At 27.6% G+C, this 20,248-nt stretch overlaps 3 protein-coding genes across 5 annotated transcripts in view; 2 read left to right on the forward strand and 1 right to left on the reverse strand.

Annotated features, from left to right (window-relative positions):
- The first annotated feature begins 820 nt into the window (after positions 1 to 820).
- On the forward strand, positions 821 to 2,913 carry LOC111631686 (monocarboxylate transporter 12-B-like). The gene is made up of 3 exons (XM_023375988.1): positions 821 to 1,255; positions 1,670 to 1,813; positions 1,919 to 2,913. The coding sequence occupies exons 1-3, from the start codon at positions 1,042 to 1,044 to the stop codon at positions 2,911 to 2,913; spliced, it is 1,353 nt and encodes a 450-aa protein (XP_023231756.1). The 5' UTR covers positions 821 to 1,041.
- A 4,083-nt stretch (positions 2,914 to 6,996) lies between these two features.
- On the forward strand, positions 6,997 to 15,760 carry LOC111631706 (monocarboxylate transporter 12-like). Of its 2 annotated transcripts, XM_023376012.1 has the most exons (6): positions 6,997 to 7,110; positions 7,363 to 7,585; positions 8,000 to 8,143; positions 8,249 to 9,223; positions 15,047 to 15,172; positions 15,311 to 15,760. In XM_023376012.1, the coding sequence occupies exons 2-6, from the start codon at positions 7,372 to 7,374 to the stop codon at positions 15,442 to 15,444; spliced, it is 1,593 nt and encodes a 530-aa protein (XP_023231780.1). In that variant the 5' UTR covers positions 6,997 to 7,110; positions 7,363 to 7,371; the 3' UTR covers positions 15,445 to 15,760. The 2 variants fall into 2 exon arrangements, with proteins under 2 accessions (XP_023231780.1, XP_023231781.1); XM_023376013.1 differs by lacking the exon at positions 6,997 to 7,110 and having other exon boundaries at positions 7,344 to 7,585.
- A 763-nt stretch (positions 15,761 to 16,523) lies between these two features.
- The window catches only part of LOC111631694 (leucine-rich repeat-containing protein 58-like), a 35,353-nt gene continuing 31,628 nt past the window's right edge, over positions 16,524 to 20,248 (reverse strand). For both annotated transcript variants that reach the window (XM_023375999.1, XM_023375998.1), the window contains exon 5: positions 16,524 to 16,852. In XM_023375999.1, coding sequence (XP_023231767.1) covers positions 16,653 to 16,852 — 200 coding nt within the window. In that variant the 3' untranslated portion in view covers positions 16,524 to 16,652. The remainder of the gene's footprint in view (positions 16,853 to 20,248) is intronic.

Genomic DNA, 20,248 nt, shown 5'->3' on the forward strand with positions numbered 1-20,248 from the left:
TAAAATGGTATTAGGTACTATATATTATTTCTGTTTTATTTTTATTTTTCTGTATTATTTTATTTATGTTTCTAAAAGTTATTATTATAGTTTGTTTAGAATAACACTTTAATTTTTATATTTTTTATATTCTATACCTTTGAAATAGAAAATGTGAAATAGAAATCAAAATTACTTATATTTTTTATCACCTTAATTTTATTTTTCAGGAAAAAAATTTACCGGTGATTTACCGGTAAACCGGTATTTTAATTTTCATTTACCGAATTACCGGTAAATGAAAAAGTCGGTAAATTTACAATCCCTAGTGAACATTAAATGATTTTGTTCATTGAAAATGTCATTTCTATAATGTTTTTTTATTCTACTTTCTACTCTTTTTTTAATATTAAAATGTCAAAGATGTTATTTGTATACATTACAGATAGTTAATAAAGATTATAGAAATTATTTAGTCTCTAGAACTCTCCGAATTCGAAAAATACATTTATATCTTTAACTATTAAATTGCATTTTATCACTTAAAAAACTAGATTTTAGTTGTTAATAGCACTTCTTTCTCCATTCTTTCTGCATGTTTATAAAATATATTTGCCCTATTTGCAGGATACTTTTACCGTACGAAGACAGGATACTTCTATATTAAATGTAATAGACAGGCAATGTCACTCACACTAATTGCAGCTCATTCGATGTCAGTACGGATTTGATATCCATCGTCTATTTTTGTCTCCATCAAAAACTATAAGTTGTTTTTTCCGACTTTGAATTTTTTTATCCCGTAAGTCCTGTTTAGTCCTATTTTTTGTTATGAAATCCCTTTGAACGTTTTTCATTGTAGTAATTATGAATGACAGTTTTATATTATAAATGACAGCACTAATGGGCGTGTGATTCGCTTCCGCTCTATTGTGAACTTGTGTATTATATAGTTCATTTCGTCTTGTGACATCTTATCCTCTTGCACTGATACTAACTAAATCTGTTAAACTCTTTTACTTCTTTAACTAAAATTTACAACATTTGTCTTAGACTGTATTAATGGCCAATAGACCTATTTCAACGTTCGTTGAACCTCCAGACGGCGGTTGGGGATGGATGGTGGTATTTGCTTCCTTCAGTTGCAGCGTTATAGTAGATGGAATTATCTTTTCCTCTGGGATATTTTTAATGGAATTTTCTATAACATTCGACGAAAGTAAAGGAAGGACGGCTTGGATTGGCTCTTTACTTGCAGGTTTTTATCTTCTAGCAGGTAAGATGTTGAAGACCCATTTAAGAATAAAAAAAGTAATCGTCTAAAATAATAAATTATTGCAATATATTTGCAAAAGTATTATTGATTCCGATTTATTATAACTAGAAGATTTGCATTTATATTGCGTGCATTATATTAAAACTCGTACATCGATGAATATAGCCGATGAACAACAGGATGTAAATTTACATCTCTTGACACTGATATAAATTTTAAATTTATCTACCATTAAATAGCTCCTTTTTAAAGTACGAATATTTTTATTAATCTTATAACTTAAGTTGGTTTGCCATATTTAGGCCCTGAAAAATCCCGATTAAGTGTGCCAAAACAATGCAAATGCTTATAATGATTTGTTAATTAAAGTTCAGAAGTATATTAATTGTTAATGATGAATAATTTTAATTTCAGGACCGGTTGTTAGCGCGTTGGCTAACACTTATGGTTGTCGTCCTGTTACTATAGCCGGAAGTATATTATCCTCTATAGCATTCATCCTTTGTTTTTTTGCCGAAACTCTTCTACATATCTGCCTTTGTTTCGGTATAGTGGGAGGTGAGTTTTAAATTTGTTAAATAAATTGAAGATTAAAGGACAAAGATAATCATAAATTATATTATTTGTGTGTTTTATTATTATTTTAATTTATATTTGCTTAAGGCATTGGTTTTGGATTCATCTATCTTCCCGCCATCGTAACAGTCGGATATTATTTCGAAACAAAAAGAGCATTTGCTACAGGTATTGCAGTATGTGGTTCGGGAGTGGGTGCCTTTATAATGCCTCCACTTGTCAATTACTTAAACGAAACATACGGATGGCGTGGTTCTCTTCTTCTGTTATCATCAATTATCATGCATTGCTGCGTATTCGGATCTCTGTTTCGACCTTTAGTGCCGAATGAAGATAATTCTTCCGAATCGAAAGAAGATATACCAAATTTTGATAAATTCTCCAAACGTCAATCGTCTAAAAGTTCATTCAAATTAAGAGCGCCTTACTTGCTTAATATAAGATTGAAACGTTCTTCGGATGGTAGAGCTACGAGTCTTTCGTTCACACCAGATAACAGAGACTTATCGAGAAGACGTCATTCTAGCGCTTTCCCACCGAGAAGAGAAGATTTTATGAGACCATTTGACCGCCAAGATGTTCTTTTTAGTGCTAGTGTGATGCGACTTAGAGAATATCGATCTCAATCCGATCTAGAACAGTTCCATAAAAGCATTACAAGAATACCCGAAGCCTGCGATGCTACAAGTTCCACAGTAATGACAGATACATTCCGACAACTGTTAGACACGTCTTTATTAAAAAGTCCCACCTTCCTTGTTTTGGCCATTTCCGGATTTCTTACTCTTGCTGGATTCTTCATACCGTTTGTATACATAGTCGATAGAGCTGTTTTAATAGGAATATCTCCACAGGATGCTACTTTTTTGTTATCGGTTATTGGCATAACAAACACTGTGGCTAGAGTATTCTGTGGATGGATTTCCGACAAACCTCAAGTCAGTTCTCTGATAATTAATAACTGCGCTTTGACAATTGGAGGTTTGGCTACGGCACTTAGCCCTTTCTTAAATACTTATACCCATTTAGTCATCTACGGTGCGATTTTTGGATTTTCTATAGGTAAGTTTTTAAATAAATAATTATATTGGAAATTGTCAGATTTCTTATTTTTAATTTAATTTTAAAAAAATAATAACAATCAATTAAATTATTATAAAATGTATATTTATTGTAGAATATTGCTANCAGCAAATTCGTAAAATTTTTGTTTATTTTGAACAATCCGGATAATCGAAAATCCGGATAATGGAGGTCCGGATAATAGAGGTTCTACTGTATATAGTTTTATAAACACAACTATGCGTTATACAGTAAAATCTTTTAACTGTTAATTTTAAAATGATTGATGAGTTAATTTTTCGTTGGTGATGAACTTAGATCGAAAGTTTTTTTTCCATTATCCCACACAATTCATGAGTAAGCTATCTTTAAGTATTTTTTTCAATCACTCGTGTGTTAAACTTGAGACCAAACATATTAAGACCAAAGTAACAAATCTATGGGAATATAAAATAGCAAAACTGCAATAATAAATACGTACGAATTGAAAAAATATAATTAAGCGTAAGTAGTATTTTTAGTATATTTTATGTTTATTTTTAAGCATTCTATAGTTCAAAAGTTAAACTACATAAAATCCAGTAAAGAATTGCGTAACTTTTCCGCGTAAAAGAAGTTAAAATTATGTGTTATGAGATTTTATTTTATAAACTTTTTATATTTTTAATTATTATAAAATGGTAATATGCTTAATTTTGAAGGTAGTGATGAGTTTTATTTATTATTTTTTTTAAATTGAAAATGCTATTAATTAATAAGTAAAATCTTCATTAATTCCTATCTTATTCCAAATATAACACATAATCCTCCTCAACGTTCCCACCCCTAGATCTTTAACCACAAAAATTTAATAGGATCAATCCCCTAATACACAAACTTCCATGCAAAATTTCAGAAATTTTCGACAAAAAGCATGAAAGTTATTAAACTTCTAATTGGGTGAACAAAATCGTCCTCCCATACACACACACACATAAACATCCCTACATACAGAAAAATATCCCGAAATTTTTTTGCATTTCTTGACATTTCAAGATCACCGAGTCCAAAAAATGTAAAACTCTTGGGGTTCATTTTTTGACAGAGCGCCATACTTTCCTTCTGTTATATATAACAGAACCGAGAAAATTCAAATCTGGTTTATTATAGTTTCTAATTTCTATTCATTTTCGTCCATTTATCATTCTTATAAAAATCTGCTTAGTGGTTTCTTTTCTAATGCAACGATAAATTGGAAAATTAAAGAAAATGTTTAGAAAAAACAATTTCGCTTCTATTCAACAATTTCATATTTCTCTTACTTTCATATACAAGACGAGCAGAAATACAAACATGACTTTTTTAAGAAGATAAATAAGATATTTTTTTAATGTTAGAATAAAAATGTAATGTTAAAAAGCGTTAATTATTTGTAAAAAAATGATTAATAAGAAAATGAGTTACCTAAAAACGATTGCAATGTTTTGCGAATGGAAAATAGACGACGACAAGTGATAACTCTGCTTGAACTTACTGCATTAATTATATTATATTAATAAGCTAAAGAAAATTAATATGAAATATTAATAAATGTTTAATAAAACTATTGCCAATATCTTTCATATTTCTAATAAATATAGTAAATAATAATTTAATTAATAAATAATGATTTGTTAATTAAAAAAGAATAGAACTGAATAATTATTCTTGGATAACAAAGAGAGAATAATTACAAAAGATAAAAGAAAATTTGTTTTCTGGAAGATATTTTTTCAGTCTAATAATCAGTCATAAATAATTAATAATAAATCAAAGTAAATCATTAATAATTTAGTGCATTTAATTTCGAAGCATTTAAAAAATAAACTATAATTTAAATGTGCTCGATAAGCAAAATAAGTTTTGAACCCGATATATATTTTCATATATAAGTTATATTGAAAACAATTTTTGATATACAAAAATGTTTTAATCGATATAATTTTATAAAGCTCACGCTTTAATTTTGATTTGTGTATGCAATTCTAAGTGATAATGTCGGCCAATACTTTAAATATATATATATATAGCCTATATATAAAGTAATAATAATAAAGAAGTTAAATACTTAAATTTAAGTTTTTTATAATTTTACGTATAGTACAGTACAGATAATATCAGTAGCGCGTTACAACTTCATGTGTCCCAGGCAAAATTGAATTAGAGATCCCCATGTACAATGTTGATTTTAAAGTGTAAATCTAGAAACTTAAAATTACAATTTACTTTCTATAAAATTTGTGAAAATGTATTGTAGATAATTGTTATCTACGACAGATATTTATAATAAAAACGCATTTTTATCATAATAATTTATATTTATTTTATTTGCATTATAATGAAAATGCCTTCAATCAATTTCTTCTAGGTCTATATTATCTTAAAAGTGTATACTATTATATGAAAGAGATGCTTGTTTTATTTTAATTACAAAACTTATTTCTATGTTAATATTATATGTATATGCATACATATGTATACATAATATTTAATAATTAATTTATACGTGAACATTAGGGATTGTATACCGGTTTACCGATTTACCGGTTAACCGATAAATTGACAAAAAAACATTCCGTAAACTTACCGGTAAATTTTTGAAATTTACCGGTAATTCGGTAAATGAAAAATTTATACTAGAAATTTTTATGTAGAAAATATTGTGTTTATAGATATTTAAAAGGGCTAAAGGGACATTGAAAAAAAACAGATAAGTGTAAGCAACAATATACCTAATTATTAATTTTATGTGAGATATTTTTTGTTTAATTTTAATTTAAACTTTCTTGGGTTTGAGAGGCACTGTAAATTGTACAGAAAGCTCTAGTTAGCATATGTGATTTGTGCTCTGCCGTTTTTTGAGATTTTTAAAGGTTTAAAATCTTTACAATCAACGTTTTTCTTAAAGATTAAGTAAATTTTTTTTTTTTTAATATTTAAAAATAATAATACGTAAATATTTCACGTACTTTTTAAATTAATAGCAATTTTGAATACACCACATTATGACAGGACATTAAAGCAATATTATTGCAAAATAACATTAAAATTTGTACCTTAAATAAATTTTTTACTTCTAACAACTGTTTAAAATAATTAAATACAAATATTTATTACAAGATTCTAACATTATGCCTTACGATTGTGCAAAATATGTATTATTCTAACCTTATTTTCGTGGGGAATCCCCATTACTCTCACGAAAAGAACTTTCTTTAATTTTAGATTGTAGAACCCGGTGGAATAGCTTACTAAACATGCTGGAAAGATTTTTATTACTTAAAGATGATGTCCGAAAAAGTCTAGAAACTTAACCTAACCTGGATTATTTTGTACAAAAATTAGATCAAAATTAGGAGATAAGACTTTAAATAATTTAAGTTTCTTGAGAAGTTATTTTTTAAAAAATGGTAATCAGTAAAATGGTATTAGGTACTATATATTATTTCTGTTTTATTTTTATTTTTCTGTATTATTTTATTTATGTTTCTAAAAGTTATTATTATAGTTTGTTTAGAATAACACTTTAATTTTTATATTTTTTATATTCTATACCTTTGAAATAGAAAATGTGAAATAGAAATCAAAATTACTTATATTTTTTATCACCTTAATTTTATTTTTCAGGAAAAAAATTTACCGGTGATTTACCGGTAAACCGGTATTTTAATTTTCATTTACCGAATTACCGGTAAATGAAAAAGTCGGTAAATTTACAATCCCTAGTGAACATTAAATGATTTTGTTCATTGAAAATGTCATTTCTGTAATGTTTTTTTATTCTACTTTCTACTCTTTTTTTAATATTAAAATGTCAAAGATGTTATTTGTATACATTACAGATAGTTAATAAAGATTATAGAAATTATTTAGTCTCTAGAACTCTCCGAATTCGAAAAATACATTTATATCTTTAACTATTAAATTGCATTTTATCACTTAAAAAACTAGATTTTAGTTGTTAATAGCACTTCTTTCTCCATTCTTTCTGCATGTTTATAAAATATATTTGCCCTATTTGCAGGATACTTTTACCGTACGAAGACAGGATACTTCTATATTAAATGTAATAGACAGGCAATGTCACTCACACTAATTGCAGCTCATTCGATGTCAGTACGGATTTGATATCCATCGTCTATTTTTGTCTCCATCAAAAACTATAAGTTGTTTTTTCCGACTTTGAATTTTTTTATCCCGTAAGTCCTGTTTAGTCCTATTTTTTTGTTATGAAATCCCTTTGAACGTTTTTCATTGTAGTAATTATGAATGACAGTTTTATATTATAAATGACAGCACTAATGGGCGTGTGATTCGCTTCCGCTCTATTGTGAACTTGTGTATTATATAGTTCATTTCGTCTTGTGACATCTTATCCTCTTGCACTGATACTAACTAAATCTGTTAAACTCTTTCACTTCTTTAACTAAAATTTACAACATTTGTCTTAGACTGTATTAATGGCCAATAGACCTATTTCAACGTTCGTTGAACCTCCAGACGGCGGTTGGGGATGGATGGTGGTATTTGCTTCCTTCAGTTGCAGCGTTATAGTAGATGGAATTATCTTTTCCTCTGGGATATTTTTAATGGAATTTTCTATAACATTCGACGAAAGTAAAGGAAGGACGGCTTGGATTGGCTCTTTACTTGCAGGTTTTTATCTTCTAGCAGGTAAGATGTTGAAGACCCATTTAAGAATAAAAAAAGTAATCGTCTAAAATAATAAATTATTGCAATATATTTGCAAAAGTATTATTGATTCCGATTTATTATAACTAGAAGATTTGCATTTATATTGCGTGCATTATATTAAAACTCGTACATCGATGAATATAGCCGATGAACAACAGGATGTAAATTTACATCTCTTGACACTGATATAAATTTTAAATTTATCTACCATTAAATAGCTCCTTTTTAAAGTACGAATATTTTTATTAATCTTATAACTTAAGTTGGTTTGCCATATTTAGGCCCTGAAAAATCCCGATTAAGTGTGCCAAAACAATGCAAATGCTTATAATGATTTGTTAATTAAAGTTCAGAAGTATATTAATTGTTAATGATGAATAATTTTAATTTCAGGACCGGTTGTTAGCGCGTTGGCTAACACTTATGGTTGTCGTCCTGTTACTATAGCCGGAAGTATATTATCCTCTATAGCATTCATCCTTTGTTTTTTTGCCGAAACTCTTCTACATATCTGCCTTTGTTTCGGTATAGTGGGAGGTGAGTTTTAAATTTGTTAAATAAATTGAAGATTAAAGGACAAAGATAATCATAAATTATATTATTTGTGTGTTTTATTATTATTTTAATTTATATTTGCTTAAGGCATTGGTTTTGGATTCATCTATCTTCCCGCCATCGTAACAGTCGGATATTATTTCGAAACAAAAAGAGCATTTGCTACAGGTATTGCAGTATGTGGTTCGGGAGTGGGTGCCTTTATAATGCCTCCACTTGTCAATTACTTAAACGAAACATACGGATGGCGTGGTTCTCTTCTTCTGTTATCATCAATTATCATGCATTGCTGCGTATTCGGATCTCTGTTTCGACCTTTAGTGCCGAATGAAGATAATTCTTCCGAATCGAAAGAAGATATACCAAATTTTGATAAATTCTCCAAACGTCAATCGTCTAAAAGTTCATTCAAATTAAGAGCGCCTTACTTGCTTAATATAAGATTGAAACGTTCTTCGGATGGTAGAGCTACGAGTCTTTCGTTCACACCAGATAACAGAGACTTATCGAGAAGACGTCATTCTAGCGCTTTCCCACCGAGAAGAGAAGATTTTATGAGACCATTTGACCGCCAAGATGTTCTTTTTAGTGCTAGTGTGATGCGACTTAGAGAATATCGATCTCAATCCGATCTAGAACAGTTCCATAAAAGCATTACAAGAATACCCGAAGCCTGCGATGCTACAAGTTCCACAGTAATGACAGATACATTCCGACAACTGTTAGACACTTCTTTATTAAAAAGTCCCACCTTCCTTGTTTTGGCCATTTCCGGATTTCTTACTCTTGCTGGATTCTTCATACCGTTTGTATACATAGTCGATAGAGCTGTTTTAATAGGAATATCTCCACAGGATGCTACTTTTTTGTTATCGGTTATTGGCATAACAAACACTGTGGCTAGAGTATTCTGTGGATGGATTTCCGACAAACCTCAAGTCAGTTCTCTGATAATTAATAACTGCGCTTTGACAATTGGAGGTTTGGCTACGGCACTTAGCCCTTTCTTAAATACTTATACCCATTTAGTCATCTACGGTGCGATTTTTGGATTTTCTATAGGTAAGTTTTTAAATAAATAATTATATTGGAAATTGTCAGATTTCTTATTTTTAATTTAATTTTAAAAAAATAATAACAATCAATTAAATTATTATAAAATGTATATTTATTGTAGAATATTGCTATATTTATAAAATATAAAAACTAATACTTTTAAAACTAAACATTTAAACTTCAATTTATAAATATTGATAAAATTAAAATATTTAATTTTACAAGAAGTTGAATTATTAAACCAATAAACTAATATTAAATTTGTATTTTATTAATTTAAAATTTTATTGCTATAAAGTTTAATTACATTTAATTTTTCCATTATTCAATAACACTTTTTAACAGAGAAAACTCTTTGATAGAATTATGTAAGAGAATTAATTATGTCGAGCTCAATTTTAAGAAACTTTTTTTTTTAGTAAAATATCCACGTTAACGAATAAATGTTTGCTAAAAATAGTCTTTTACGTAATCTCCAAAATTATCGTTTATCTACATCTTACTACTCTTGTTACTTAGTGATGCCATACTATTTTTCTCTTCTGTTTAGTGATAAAGTTTTCTAACGTTATGTAATAAAGAAAAAAGTTCTGGTTTGCATAATATTACCAAAATATATTTTGACATTCTCCCAAAGAAAAAAATAGACTAGAATAAGCTGTAAAACAAAGTTTTAATTATTAGCTATTACAATAACAAAACTAATACTAATAATAATATCAATTAGCAATTACAGTAGTTCGAGGACTAAAATCCACAAATATGAAATTATACTGTATATGTATTAATATAATACAATATACTGTACATAATAAGTGGTAATAATACATATAATGAAAATAAAATATTTAAAATTTTAAATAATTACAAATTTCTCAGAATAAAATTAAAATATATATCTGTTTTTATGTCAACTTAGATATAGATTAAACACGAAAAACGTTTAAATTAATTGTTAGAGGTTTGATTTACTTGAATTTCCGGCATGTTAAAGTAACACGCATTAAATATTAGATGAATGTTTATAAAGTTATAAAGTTCGTATATAATTTATTGCCCGACAGTGTCTACTACATATTACATAACAACAATCAGATTGTAATATATAAAACGATTCGAGTTATGTAGGGTAATATATAAAAAATTATCTTGAATGCATCTTCTAAACTTTGATTTTTAAAGTCAATCAATATGCATTTATAAATACATTAGATGAATTCAATCGTGCGAAACCATAAATATTTATTATGTAAGGGTAAAGAATGTTTTTCTATCAACAAATTCAAGAAAGTTAGTACAGTATTAAGTTTAATAATAGCATTGTTTCCCATGATCTGTTTCGTCTAAAATATTATCAATTGCATAGTAAAAGTTACGAAAGAGTTTTTAATTCACGAAAAATATGTAATTTTATTCAAGATGTAACTTTCCTGCCAAAGAAAACACTCTTATTAGAGAGAAGTTGGCTTCTCTGCAAAAAATGAAACGAGAAAAAGTAAACGTAAACATACAGAAAACTTCTCTTGTGTTACGATATTGTACAGTGTTATTATTATTTGTACATCTGTTTAAATAAATTTTGTGCTGTTGTAGGTTTAAAGATTTACATGCTACTGTGTAAGTGAAACCATTAACAATAATTTTTTTTTTTAAATCTTCCAAAGAGTTGCTTAACTTTCCCGGCAACATTTAAAACTGCGTATGTGGCGTCATCTGTAATGAGATTTTATTTTAAAACTTCTTATCTTTTTAATTAATATAACAAAGCAAAAATCTAATTTTGAAGCTAGGGATAGGTTTTATAAAAAATTGTAATGAGTAAAATCTTCATTAAGTTCGACCCTACTAGAGATATGACATACGACTCCCTTCTGTTTCCCCACCCCGTCGACTTTTAATCACCAAAATTTAATATAATTAATCCTCCTAATACACGAAAATTTCGACAAAATACTATCAAATACTTTTATAATTAATTAATTCCTTTTTATAAAAACATTGTTTTATCCGCATTATCATCATCCACAGGTATGTTTAGATAACTCTTTCTTTGACTCCTTAGACAACTTCATATTCAAAATATCCTGTTTTGATTTACAAATGTATATTTAAGTAACTAAATACGAAACTTTCAATGCCGGATACACTGTAAAAGTTTTTTCCCGGATTTATCCCAGTTTTCCCAGAAATTTATTTGTTATCGTTTTGAAATTAAAAACATGAGCAATGCCTTTGTATGTTCGTATGTAAATTACTTACTGTATATTAATTTACATATGATAAACAATGCTACGATTTTTATTATCTTATTTATTATTATACATAATTTTGTAATGGTTTCTCTCTATGAAGATTCAATTCAATTTTATATCATCTTATTTTAATGAAAGAACTGTCATATTCATGTTTTGTAAACTGAAATCTTTAATGGAAATAACTCCCAAGATCAATTCACAATAATATAGGACAGGGGTGCCGAACCTTTTCGACCATATAGTAAGCATACTTAATGTAGTTTTAAAGATGTGCCAAAGTTTTAGACCTCGTACAACGATATTTAAATACATTAAACGAGTGTGATTTAATTAGAATAAATGCAAAAAAGCTGATAGAAAAAAGGGTAATCGAGTGATAAACCGAAAAGACGATTGAAAAAGACAGATGATAAATCGAAATCGTACGATACATTACGTGCCAGATGATTTCTTATGTACCACTTTGGGCACGCGTGCCATAGATTCTCCACCCTTGATATAGGATATTAAGATTTGTTGATGAGGAAAACATCCTCGAAAAACAGGGCGTATATTAAAATATTTTAGAAACTGAAAATTTAAGTTTCATTTGTCTCAGTATCAATATCAAAAACAGTAAATTAAAAAGATAATCCATATAAATTAAATACAGTTAAACCTATGTCGAATCTCACAGGAACGAGAAAAATTCGACATACAGATGTTCCTACACAGTAAACAGTAATAGTTTGATTGGAAGTACGGTATTCTATAATACAATAACAACTACAGTACACCTGTATTAGGTATAAATAAGACATTTTTTATATATCTTTACAGAAATAGTTTGTTGATAGTTTCTGATGTCTGATTTCTTTGATTAAACTTGCATTCAATCAGAGAAAAGCAGCGTTAATTACAACTATATACTGTATTGCAAGATGCAATTTATGCTATCAAAATGTAGTCGCCGAGCTCTAAATTTGTAATTGATACTTCTGTCCATAATTTGTGATATAGAGGTTTTTGGGAGAAAATTATTTGAGATAAACACGGAAAATATATTAAATTTAAGCTGAAAATGTAGGGGGGGAAATAAATTTCGAGATAAACATGTTCGACATAGACAATTTCAACTGTATAGATTTCAATTTAAACCATTTAAGAGGATAATGTACATTTTTTATGTATTTTAGGCAAAGACAAGCAATTATATGTCATCTAATAATCATAATAAATATAACAAAAGTATAATTTTAACAAATATAGTAGTAAAATAACAGTATTAATTCAGATGTAGTAATTTATTTAAGAATCTTAAGTATATATTTAATTACGTGAATGGAAACAGTCTTTGAATTTGATTTCTTGTCTGCTTACATAGAATAATTTAACACACATTCCTATATTCTGTTTTATTTTACTTCCGATAGCATTATTATGAATGTCAATATTTGACTTTTTAATCTAACAATATACTGTATAATGTTTTTGGATTTTATATGAACGATAATTCTTCATTTAGGTTTGATTTTATGCGTTGTGTTTTCTCCTTTTTATGAAAGTTGAACATATATGTTGACCTGTATATATTAAAATGATAGTCGATATGTTAATGGCATTCACGATATAACTTTAATATTTATATTAAACTTCTCTGATAACGCCTTCTTTCAAGATTGACTACCAACATCTTTGACTGAATAACGTGCTTAAAATGCCACCTGTTATCAAAAGGAAGTATTAATCTTTGTTTTCGTCTCTCATATTTAAAATAGAGATTTTATTATACAGTACAGTCGACCCCCTATAACACTGTTGATAATTCCGTTTTATATGAATTCTATGTTGTACGAGTCACTTAGATTTTACAAATACGTGTGCCCACGTATTTGTAAAATCTAAGTGACTCGTACAACATGGAATTCATATAAAACGGAATTATCAACAGTGTTATAGGGGGGTCGACAGTATTTAATGAAGAAATATTATAAAACTGCTTAATACAGTTTTTAATTTAGTTAATTCTGTAATATTTCTGATAGAAACTGATCCAAAATGTCAATCATATAATCCTCATTTACATCTTTTCGAAGTTTTGATCGGATTATTGTTTTATAGGGAATAGCAAATCTGATATTCTCTATTTTTAATGAAATAGGGTCTTAGTCGAGAAAAAGTAGACCTAGTGAATAGCGAGGAGAAGGCTGGCCATTGTTTAGGCAATTGCTTATTCAAGAACGTCATCACCTCGCTGTGATATGTGATATTGCTTCGTCATTCTGAAAAACGTCATTAAACTTAACTTCAAAATAATTTAGTGGTTATTGCCTCAACTATGTCAGAATAGATAAAGTGACCAGACGTCCGTATTGTCAGTGGCACATTATAGCTTCATGGGGCCAAAATTTGAATTAGGAAATCCATGTACAGTGTTGACTTCAAAATTTTTCTTCGAGGGAGTTTTTTTGAGGAAATATTTTCTTATAAAAGATTGGTTTGGAATCTCCTGTTGGTGGAGGCCCCAGGTAATTGTCCTTTTTGCTCATGGGATAACGCGCCAGTGCGTGTTGTACGGGATAGTTCTGTATTTTGATTCTCTGCCCCATTGTCCGGACAGTTTGTCAGAATTCCGAAATACCTTCTATTCCATGATTTCCTGGAAAAATGTTCCAAATTTCGAAGAATCTTCGGAGATTCTCTGTTTAGAATAATGATTCTTTTTAAAAACGTGCATATTTGTAAATAAACTATTGCATTCATTATATTTGTATTACAGTATTATAGAGGCGAGATCGTTGATCGTTGTCAGACAGGCAGTTACAGTTTTTATCGGAAAACAATAATAATACTGTATGTTTTTGAAATTTGCTGTCTAGTATAAAATCGGTCCTTCTTATTTTTATGTATACATACACAAAGCGGTTCAGTAAAGTTGGATTTAAGTTCTTGCGTGTAGAGTCTAGTGTGTAGCAAAATAACGTCATTTTGCTGCACGCTTGACTCTACATGCAAGAACTTAAATTCAGCTGAAGAAAAATTGGTCGTGGACACGGGTAAGGAAAGGAGTGGGCGCTGGATGTCCCGTATTGGCAGTACTAAATCTGGTCAGTTTACCTAAAGGTTTTCTAAGATATATAATTTTGTCAAGAGATTAAAGTTATAGCCTATTATCAAACTCCACAAGAACAATTTACAGTACAGTAACATTTACTGTACTTTACAGAGAAACACATGTATACAGTATATTTGTTTCTCTGCGTAGAAGTGGAAATTTATCTGTTATCAAAAGGACTTACCACTTTTTTCCACTTCAACTTAGAGAAACAAATGTACTGTACTGTACAGTACTTAGTAATTTCTCATAAAACGCAAAAAAGACACTCTAAATTGCTCATTATAGTAGTGTATATTTGATTTATATAAATTTATAATTATTTTATTAGTATATTTTTATATTTGCTCTTATTGTTTGTAGATATTTTACAAAATTAAAAGCTTACAATAAAAACTCCAAACTTATTTGTAAAATTTAATCATAACTTTAAATTGTAAACTTTTAATTTTTATGAAATATTTTTTAAATGATTTTCAGCTTGTTTTGCTGCTCTAAGATCGGTGATAACCGTGGAATTATTGGGACTGGAAAAATTAACAAATGCTTTCGGTTTGATCCTTTTATTTCAAGGTGTAGCAACTATGGTCGGATCGCCCATTGCAGGTAAAATTCATTTATAAATAATTGACCTAATAATTACGAGCTGACGTGTGTGTTCGTAATTTACGTGACATCACGTCAGTAACTGACGTCACTTTTGCTCTTTTGAATGTATTTTTTACATAATAAACCGTTTTGCAGGTTGGTTTTTTGATGTAACCGGAAGCTACGATACTTCGTTTTATATCGCAGGAAGCGTGATAGCTGTTTCTGGCCTCATGTGTTTCTTTTTACCGTGTATTGCTAGATGGGAGAAAGCAAGGAATAATTGTTAGCTTGTAATATAGTATTTTAAGACAATGGTAGACTTGAATTCTTCTGCAATATTTTGCAGATAAGTTTGATATATTATTTACCAAATTAGAGTTTGTATGGTGGATATACAAATTTATTACCTGAAATTTAAAGGATAACATAAGACTAGAATAATCATAATTGCTTCAGTGGATGTCCCTATTACACGTTTACATTTTGTATTATATGTTTTTATTCTGATTTTACAAAATATTTTTATTTATTACTCAAAAATATACGTATATTTTAGTTTGTTCTATTACAGTATACGCTATAAAATGGATATGTTAGTTTATATTTTGATTTGACTTTGTAAAAATTGTGTCCAAATAAAATATTTAAAAATAAATTTTAAATACCAGACTTATAAAAAATTTATTTATTCAAAACTTCAACTTGAATATTTTCAATTTTCAACAAAAAATGAGTTTGGCACTTGTAAATTTTGTAACAAGTATATTTATGTGGAAAGTGAGAGTTAAATCACACAATTGGATTGTATACATTTATCAATGACAAAAAGCATAAAATATGAAACCTATAATTCTGTTTTAACCATAGAATTCCATAATTTTTTTTATATCAAGTAACAATTTGAAACAAGCATAGTTTGACTATAATTTTTCATATTTAAAAATAAAACATTAAAATAGCTTTTTAAATAATAAACTATATCATTGCATTTATTTCTCTGCAGGAATATATTTTTAATTATAAAACAAATAGCATTCACAGTTATGAATACTTTGTTTCTAAAAATTGCAATTATTTTCAATTATACAAGTATAAAAATTCTATTTTAGTAACAATTTCACCTTTTTATTCAAAAGTAAAATTTTTANAATAATTTTAAATTTCTAATTTTTTTTTACTTTAATATAATTATCGCATAAAAATGTTTTAAAAACTTATATAAAAGAAAAAGGCTCTTATTTTCAAATGTATTCAATAAAAATAATCATTAAAGTAAACTTAAGAAATTACAGAAAAACCATATTGAAGTGACTTATCAAAAAACAAAGAATGATAAGAATATAAAAAAAGGCATGAATAAAAACATTTCTTTCTTAAAATTGATTTTTAAACACTTTAACAAACAATATTTTGAACATTATATATAAACTTCTAAAACAGTATTTAAATTTTTATAAACTTTTTAGTTTAAATCACAGTTAAAATTTATAGACTCTCAACCCAATAAAACTCTCTTGAGTTTACTAGCGGGAACAGTACTTTCTTCATCAGAGGATTCTGGATCAGAACTACTATACGTAAATGCTGGACTTGTGTGGCATAGAGGGGAGCAAAGGTATTCCAACAGAGGTAAACGATACTTTCCACAAAAATCAACAAATTTGATGTGTTCTACTCTTGTGTCGAAATATACACCTGTTTAAAAAAATTTTTAAATTATAACATTTATAATATTAAAATATAATATAAAATTTAAAACAAGGAAGTTTATATGAAACATTTTTAAATAATAAAATGTGCTGTGTACACCAAATACATAAAATATTTATAATTCACAATTTTCCTTTATTTTGTCCTTGTGCCAAAATTAATTAAATAAAAGCATTTTAAGAAAATATTTTACATTCATTTATTTTTTTCTCATGCAAGAAAATATACTGCATATATTGGATCAGCGTTTCTCAACCTCTAACGAATCGTCACCCCATTCAATAAAATCGTTATGTAGTATCGCCCCCTTCACTTCAAGATTCCGATGCCCAGGGCCAAGGCTAATGCCAAATTCATACTGCATTGAATAGACTTGTGACTAGTATAATGTTATTTGTTTAATTATTGTACGATATAACAAATAAAATATCTAATTATTCTTAATATAATGTTTTACTATACTGCTCAGAAAATTGTTTTTCGCCCCCAAAATATAAATTGTTACTAATCGCCCCCTCAACATGGAAAAATGCCCCCGTTGAGAAACACTGTATTAGATAAATATAAATAAATAGATATTAAATATCTATTTTTGAATGTCAATATATCATTGAAAAACAAATGAACCCATTTCAATACTCATTCATAATCAAATTATTTTTTATGAAAACAAAATATAGAAGAATCCCTTTATTGTAATCAGTTTTGGACTTATTCTGCTTAATGTTATCAGTGTAAGCAAGTGAATAATATAACAATTAGTGAAAATTCTGGTTTTATTGACTGACATTGAAAGTAGAATAACATGCTGCTAGTCAAATTGCCAAAAGTTGATAATTTTAAATTTGGCAAGAAGTTTTTCAATTTTGCCAAAAGATAACAGAATACTAAATATCTATTTCTTCAGAGCTATACCTAACTTTCCAACACTTATTTTACTGTAGATCCAATACAAAAAATATCCCACATGTAATATTCAATCTCATAAGAGTTGTTATTTATGTCATAATTATCAGATTTAACAATTTTTAATGTCATCTGTTAAAATTATAGATAATGGCAAATAAATTTATTCTAACATAACTTTGTATAAATTTAGTTTATTATAAAATTTTGCATGCAGAAGAAAGTAATGAACTCTCTATTTTCAGTGGCAGTGATAATCCAATGATGAAATTACAGTGAAACTTCTCTAACTCAAACTCTGAAGGGCAGGAAAAAACTTCAAGATATAGATGATTCAAGTTAAGAACAATAGATTTTCTGAATAGATTTGCATTTTTTTTTACCTCTCTTGCATTATATAAAGAATTTTTAATAGTTTTTATATTTTAAATAGCCAATGTACACTTTCCATTAGTTACATTGAACATTTTGCTGAATCAAACAGTACATCTCATTAAGATAAAGTGAGGTCCTCTCACTTTGGACTAGAACATTGTTCAATTTAGTGTTGGACAGTAGATACAACTGTCTGAAAATTTCATGGAAATCCAATAATTAGGATAACTTTGAATAGAATAAATATTAAAATTTGAGTCAAGAAAGTTGAAAGTAACATAAATCAGTGTCGAGGATCATAAAACCTTTGACTTGGAGAAAATTAGAGTTAAGGAAATTCAAGTTGGAGACTTCAAATCCTTGTTCTATTCCATTGAGATCTACAAAGTACTTTGTTTTTTTTTATAGTTAAAGAAATATTCGAGTTACAGATGTTTGAGTTAGATAAGTTATACTGTATTTAGTTGTTAATTCAATTTTTTAAGTTGTAAGTGGCACTACAGAAATTCCATAATATTCATTCCCCTCTCAATAACTGACATTTTTACTTTTTGAACTGAAATTGGTATTATTCTCCTGAATGAGGCTTTTGTTGCTATCAAATGCTGTCAAAATTTCAGCAAAAATTTTATTGGGTATAATTGGTCTAGTAAAGAATCCATTGTGCAACTCTGTAGAAGTTAAGTTAACAAATCTGAAATTCTTGTGGGAGTCAATTATATATGGAACAGCTGCTATTAATTTACCTAGAATTTTCTAATCTAAATCAGCCAAAAGGCTAAAAATCCTATGCTTCTAGGTTACCCTATAAAATGATATATTAATTAAGAGTATAACTTAAAATTAAATAAAAAATATTATTTTTCTCTGGTATGTAATATCATTTTTTTAAACAGTTAATTATTTGCAACAGCCTTTAATGCTATTTATTTAGGTAATATAATTATCTTAAATATTACTTACAAAAGCAGATATTTAGATTTTAAGAAAGTTAAAATAATGATATTTGTGTAAAAAGGAAATATAAATTAATAATAATTTGATAAACAAATCTTGGAAATAAACAATTAAAATTCAGTTGTTTTCAATTAACTGTTACTTTGTTCACAAAAATTTCTTCAATTTTTAAATTACACCTACAATTTTATAAAATTGTACTAGCAATTACAGATTCTAAATTGAAATTCAGAAAAACTAAATCTAATTAAAGTTTTTAAAAGATCAACAGTTTCTCTTCAGAATTTTACAGTTTAATTATTACTGTTTTAGCTATTGCATTTTATGATCTTGCAAGACAAACTTTCGAAAACACTAAAATATGAAACTGTGTAAGCAGATGAAAGATTTTGTAAAATAATTTGTTTCAACAATCAAAACAAGGATATCAAAATGAGTATTTTAAATTTGAAAGAAAAGTTTTAAATAAAATTATTCTTGAAATTCATATATTGTCTAAGAAAAGACTTTCTAAAAGGATTGCTTAAACATTATCAAGAAAGAAAACCCATTGTTTTGGAAACTAAAGTAAAATTACACTGTCTTAAAATCAGAAAAATCCAATCAATATTTCAAATTTCTAGTTTCGGAGAATTTTTAATATTATGTCTAAAAAATTTTATGTTATGTTAAAAGTTATTTATTTTATTTTATTTTCAAATGGAAATTTCATGTATATGACAAAAGATTTCCACCCTCCCCAATTAATAGTATGACCCAGATACATAAAATATAATATATAATAATACAAAAAAAGCAATAAAATAACAATAGGATTAAAATATTTAAAAATATTTGCATTGAATTTTTCTTAGATATTACTTCAAATGGTTAAAATTTCATAGATTTTAACCATTATTTATTAAAGTAATACAAAAAAACACTATCTGGTATAATAAAATTTCTGAATTTTTCTGTAAGACAGACATACTTTTGCAATTTTAATATGAAATATCTGAAGAAATAGAAGGCATCATCAAGAAAATAAATAAATGAAAATTTGAATGTAATCAGATTATCTTTAAAACTATTAGTTAATGTTCATTGTCATTTTTAACAGTTATCTTCTGAACTTTATTGGCTTAATTATTATTATTTTTTTAA

This window comes from Centruroides sculpturatus, unplaced genomic scaffold, assembly GCF_000671375.1.
Source record: "Centruroides sculpturatus isolate CEXI.00-Female unplaced genomic scaffold, Cexi_2.0 scaffold515, whole genome shotgun sequence".
Lineage (NCBI taxonomy): Eukaryota > Metazoa > Arthropoda > Arachnida > Scorpiones > Buthidae > Centruroides > Centruroides sculpturatus.

Coding starts and splice junctions, on each gene's coding strand:
- LOC111631706 (XM_023376012.1), top strand. CDS start 7,372: ATGGCCAATAGACCTATTTCAACGTTCGTTGAACCTCCAGACGGCGGT. Junction 8,144..8,248: donor TTGTTTCGGTATAGTGGGAG/GTGAGTTTTAAA, acceptor TATTTGCTTAAG/GCATTGGTTTTGGATTCATC. Junction 15,173..15,310: donor GGTCGGATCGCCCATTGCAG/GTAAAATTCATT, acceptor ACCGTTTTGCAG/GTTGGTTTTTTGATGTAACC.
- LOC111631686 (XM_023375988.1), top strand. CDS start 1,042: ATGGCCAATAGACCTATTTCAACGTTCGTTGAACCTCCAGACGGCGGT. Junction 1,256..1,669: donor AGGTTTTTATCTTCTAGCAG/GTAAGATGTTGA, acceptor TTTTAATTTCAG/GACCGGTTGTTAGCGCGTTG. Junction 1,814..1,918: donor TTGTTTCGGTATAGTGGGAG/GTGAGTTTTAAA, acceptor TATTTGCTTAAG/GCATTGGTTTTGGATTCATC.